At 35.4% G+C, this 5,333-nt stretch overlaps 1 protein-coding gene across 1 annotated transcript; it reads left to right on the top strand.

Moving 5' to 3' along the window:
- Positions 1–4,369: 4,369 nt before the first annotated feature.
- LOC143040464 (uncharacterized) lies at positions 4,370–5,125 on the top strand. The gene has a single exon (XM_076211559.1). The coding sequence runs from the start codon at positions 4,370–4,372 to the stop codon at positions 5,123–5,125; it is 756 nt and encodes a 251-aa protein (XP_076067674.1).
- The last annotated feature ends 208 nt before the right edge of the window (positions 5,126–5,333 follow it).

Raw genomic sequence — 5,333 nt, 5'->3', positions numbered from 1 at the left:
ATATAGATAACAGGAGCGCAATGGAAGGTGAAGCTATTTCCATGGATTTAATGAGGGAGGAAATGACAACCTCCCCCGACTAGTAAATCTAGAGGAGAAACTAAAAAAATAAAAATAGAAAAATAAAATAAAATAAAATTGGGAAGCTAGGTTTAACTAAATAAAGTTGATTACTCAAAGAGTTGATAAACTGGAAGAACTTAAGAAGGAGAATCAAAACCTAACTAAAGAAACAGTAGAATTAAGAAGACAGTTAAGAGAAGTAAAGGATGAGAATGAGGAATTGAATAGGAGTAATAAAGAGAATAAAGAGTCCATAGCAAAAGAGATAAGTGGTTGGAAAAAATACAAGAGAACAATAAAATGGAATTTAGAGGTATTATGGAACAGCAGACGAAAGAACAAACTAATGACACAATCATTAAAGTGATGAGGGAAAAGGAGAATATAGTAAGAGACTTAGTGGATAAAAAGAAATGTATGATTATATTAGGGATGGAAGAGAAGTATAATCTAAATAGGACTACAAGAATAAAGGAAGGAAAGGAAAAAGTAAATAAGATATTAGAAGTAGTTCAAGAAGAAGAAGCAGAAACAGGGAAAAAAGCAGAAGAAATATATAGACTAGGGAAATACAATACAGATAAGACCAGACCAATTAAGGTTAAATTCAGGTCACAAACAACAGCAGAAAATATCTTAGCAAAAACAGGGAAACTAGCAGACAGTGATCAATATAAATAGGTATGGATAAAAAGAGAAATGAATAAGGAGGAAAGAGAGGAGGAAAAACAAAAAGACTAGAAGCTAAGACAAAAAACGAGAAATGAACAGAGTCAGAAAAAGAGAAATTCTATTGGAGAGTAGTGAATATGAAAGTGAGGAAATGGTTCATAGCAAAGAAAAACAGAAGGGAAACAGAAAACACAATGGAAGTAGCAGAAAATTAAAAGTGTCTTACACAAATATAGATGGCTTAATAACAGGCTTGAACGAACTAAATGATTACCCCGAAGGAAAAAGAACCGGACATAATGGGAATTGTAGAGACAAACTTGAAAGGTCCACTCCCACCCAACAGTATAGGACATGGAGCATATAATTATTGGATTAGAAACAGAGAAGTAAAACAAGGGGGTGGAGTTATGTTCCTGACTAAGAAGGATATAAATGTGAGGAAAGTCACATATGGAAAGAATAGAGTAGAGATGATTATGATGGAAGTGGAGGACAGGGATGTGGAGAGAAGGAAGTTTGTAGTAAATTATGTGTCTCCTAAAACGGCTTTGTGGGAAGAAAAAGAACACAAAAATATGTTAGAAGACACAAGGATAACACCAAATAAGATAATGGAAGATGGAGAAAGAATTGTTATTGTGAATGCCGATTGCACTATGTAGAAGAATATCTTGATGTATGATATTAAACAGGTAAATTATGATATATACTAAGGTTAATTACGAATCACGGTCTATGACATTTGATGTATATTGAGTACAGATTGCACAATGTCTAGGTGTAATATGAAAATATATATGTGAGAAGATATCGATGACATGCCCGAGAAATAATTGAACTTAATGGCAACCACAAGCCCGTGTTGTTACGTATACAGTTACAATGTATGTAAAACAAAATGGAAAACGTTATTGTCGAAATTGATGTACTGTAACGATCCATTATTTATATAATAAGATAAAATAAGATTAAAGAAACTCTAGAAAAAAGGAGAATATTGAGTGGAACATAACTCGTATATATTTACGCCACAAAGTAGTGCGTATTTCCCTCGTTAGGATCGTAATCCCTTTCTGTGTGTAGTCGTTGAGTTGACAACATCTCCGTAAGTGCCATGGCAGTTATTATTGGTAAGCATTGAAAGAGTAAATTTTTATTTTTATGTAATGTCACTTGTTGAAATAATATGTAAGAGTTAGTGCATAAGTCATGTTGATTAGTAATGTATTTGGTTTCTCAGAATAGCAAAGGATCACGAAGATATGTGATGATGTATGTTGTGGAGGCGGATAAACAAAATCATGGTAGGAATCATGAAGTTGAGTTCAATGATTGTTATCGACGAATAGTGTGTTTAATCATTGCATTGATTTGATAGACTAATTTTGAACGCAAATCATAATGTGATACAATTTGCAGAAACCACACACATTTAAACACCGTCTGTATAAGATCAAGACCGAAGGGCAACAATAAAGAAGATTGAAGTGTGCGTTATGATTGATTCCCATCCCTCTGTACCTCATACCGCCGACCTTTGGAGACGGCGTTGACAGTTTCATGATTTTGTTTCATACAATTTCATGTTGAGGTGCAGAGAAGGAGGGACGCCAAGCAACAAGACCCATAGGTTGGGACCACATGGAAGCCGACATGGTAGAGAGAGAGAGAGCAACAAGGGATCCATGAGCAAGTACATTAGTGTGACAAGAGCAAAAATGTGAGTAAACTTAAATTTTAAGGAAAGAATAGCTTTCTAGATACGATTTAGCCAAGTGAATTGAAGTCATTGTTGGACATCTAAGTTGTCATTTAATTCTGTAACTCTAATTTTATAAGTGCTAAGAAGAATGCTGTGATTGAACAATGAAGCCATGAGTGCAGTAAGAGAATGTAATTGTCTTTGAATTAAGTATGAAATTACCTGGTTCATTTAACACTAATTTACGCAGGTTAATGTTGAGGATTGATTAGAAATGAGTGTAGTAACAGAATATTGTGTAATCCTTTTTGAATTAAGTATAAAGTTACCTGGTTTATTCAATATTGATTTACGTAAATTAATGTTGAATATTGATTATAAAAAATCAAGAGTGCTTTGACTACGAGTAGACTTAAAATTTGTATTTGAACATAGTTTTCCAGTTTCTATTCTGTAACATGTTGTGTATAATGAGGTTTAACAAAATTTTTGGGAATTAAGTGTAAAGATATCATGTTATTTAACATTGATTTACATAAATTAATTGAATATCAATTAATAATGAGTGCCTTTGAACTTTGAATTTAGATGAGGTATAGTTTTCTAGTTTATATTCATCTATATCTAGTGTGATCAAGATGGACAGAGCCACAGTATATCAACTAAAACTATATTTGAGAGCAAAAAGTCAAACTTGTTCTGGCAATAAGGCAGAACTTATAAGTAGGATACAGGAGTTTATCACAGCTGAGGAATTAGATGCAGATGAAGTAGTTCAAGAAATATTAGCTTTCAATAAAACACCAGTGGAAGAGGGAATAGATGGTACAGTGAAACCAATAGATAGTGTATCTCAAGCAGGAGAAAGTGACATAGGTAGTCAATTAGGTAAGGTGATGGCTAAGAGGCCGAGCTTAGACATCAAATTACAGAAGTTGAAAATGAAGCAAGAGTTGGAAAAGGAATTGCATAGATTAAAACTAGATCAGGATAGGCTTGAGTTAGAGACGGAATTAGAATCGGCTAAGGCAGAATTTAATATTTTAAGTAAATTTGAAAGTAATGTAAATGTTTTTTAAGACAGATTGAACATTTTTAGAAGCTCCGCAATGGGATACGAACCCTGACCCGTGCGTCGAAAATCACGAGGCCAAGACGTTAGCGACCATGCTACATGGTGATGGTTCAAAAAGGACTGTACTAGTCCCCGACCACGCTTCACGTAACATTGGAAGATCTAATCTCAATTTCATCTAATCCCGTATCAGGCGAGCCCTCCGACTGTGTATGTTTTTTAAGACAGATTGAACATTTTTAGAAGCTCCGCCATGGGATACGAACCCTGACCCGTGCGTCGAAAATCACGAGGCCAAGACGTTAGGGTTCGTATCCCATGGCGGAGTTTCTAAATATGTTCAATCTGTCTTAAGAAACATACACAGTCGGAGGGCTCGCCTGATACGGGATTAGATGAAATTGAGATTAGATCTTGCAATGTTACGTGAAGCGTGGTCGGGGACTAGTACAGTCCTTTTGAACCATCACCATGTAGCATGGTCGCTAACGTCTTGGCCTCGTGATTTTCGACGCACGGGTCAGGGTTCGTATCCCATGGTGGAGCTTCTAAATATGTTCAATCTGTCTTAAGAAACATACACAGTCGGAGGGCTCGCCTGATACGGGATTAGATGAAATTGAGATTAGATCTTGCAATGTTACGTGAAGCGTGGTCGGGGACTAGTACAGTCCTTTTGAACCATCACCATGTAGCATGGTCGCTAACGTCTTGGCCTCGTGATTTTCGACGCACGGGTCAGGGTTCGTATCCCATGGCGGAGCAGTAATGTAAATGTTAATTTAGAAAATGATTCTCGTGGCTGCAGAAGTACAAGTCAGAGTAATAGTGATAGCTAACAGACAAATAGAGACATGATTACGACTTTAATGACCAAAAACATGATGCCTCTACATGTGATTACTAAATTAAATGGTCAGATAGACAAGTACTTTGAATTTATTAAAGATTTCGACATGTTAATTGATAACAGGCATGTGTCAGATAATGAAAAGTTACAATACCTAAAACAATATACAGAAGGTAAACCACACAAGATAGTTAGAACGTGTTTACATTTAGATCCAAAAGAGGGTTACCAAAAGGCGAGAAGTGAATTAAACAAAAGATATGGAAATAAAGAACGGATCGCTTTAATGCACATAGATAAAGTTCTTGCTTGGCCTGAAATTAAGGAAGAGAATGTTGAGACATTAGATGACTTCATTGTCGAATTAAATTCATGTATAAGTGCTATATCGGGTATTCATTATGGAATTTCAGAATTACAAAATCTTAGGACTTTGCGTCAGTTAGTTGAGAAATTACCCAGAAATTTACAGGACAGATGGAGGAGAATAGTCGACGAGTTAGCTGAGAGTGGGAAGTTAGTGGACATTAAAGAATTAGTCAGATTTTTAGAAAAAGAAGTAAGAATATTGAATAACCCAACATTTGGGAGAAGTATTAAGGGAGGATTTAGAGATAAGAAAGTAGAAGCGAACACATGGAGTTCAAATAGAAAGATGAATTACAAGAAAGGTATAGAACCAAATGATTGTAGGGTACATGTCAATGTGACAGAGAGTAAGACTTTCTTGTTGGTTATATCAGAAAGAACATATTATTGATGTATGTCCTCAGTTAAGACGGTTGACTTATGAAGAGAATTTAAGCAAGGCGTATAATTTGGAACTTTGTTTCAAGTGTTTAAGGAAAGGACATAAAGCGTCACAGTGTAGAGTGATTCGAATTTGTGAACAATGTGGTGGTTCACATCTTACAATTATGCATAAGTTGAGAAAGAATTCTAGAACACAGAGATCCAGACTTTCTTGC

Source organism: Oratosquilla oratoria, chromosome 28 (genome assembly GCF_046742065.1).
Source record: "Oratosquilla oratoria isolate Oo_2021 chromosome 28, ASM4674206v1, whole genome shotgun sequence".
In the NCBI taxonomy this organism is placed as follows: Eukaryota; Metazoa; Arthropoda; class Malacostraca; order Stomatopoda; family Squillidae; genus Oratosquilla; species Oratosquilla oratoria.
The sequence above is the reverse complement of the archived record's forward strand: the minus strand, read 5'-3'. Positions and strand labels throughout refer to the sequence as shown.

What these genes read in the sequence shown, in the direction of transcription:
- LOC143040464 (XM_076211559.1), top strand. Translation starts at nt 4,370, where the DNA reads ATGATTACGACTTTAATGACCAAAAACATGATGCCTCTACATGTGATT.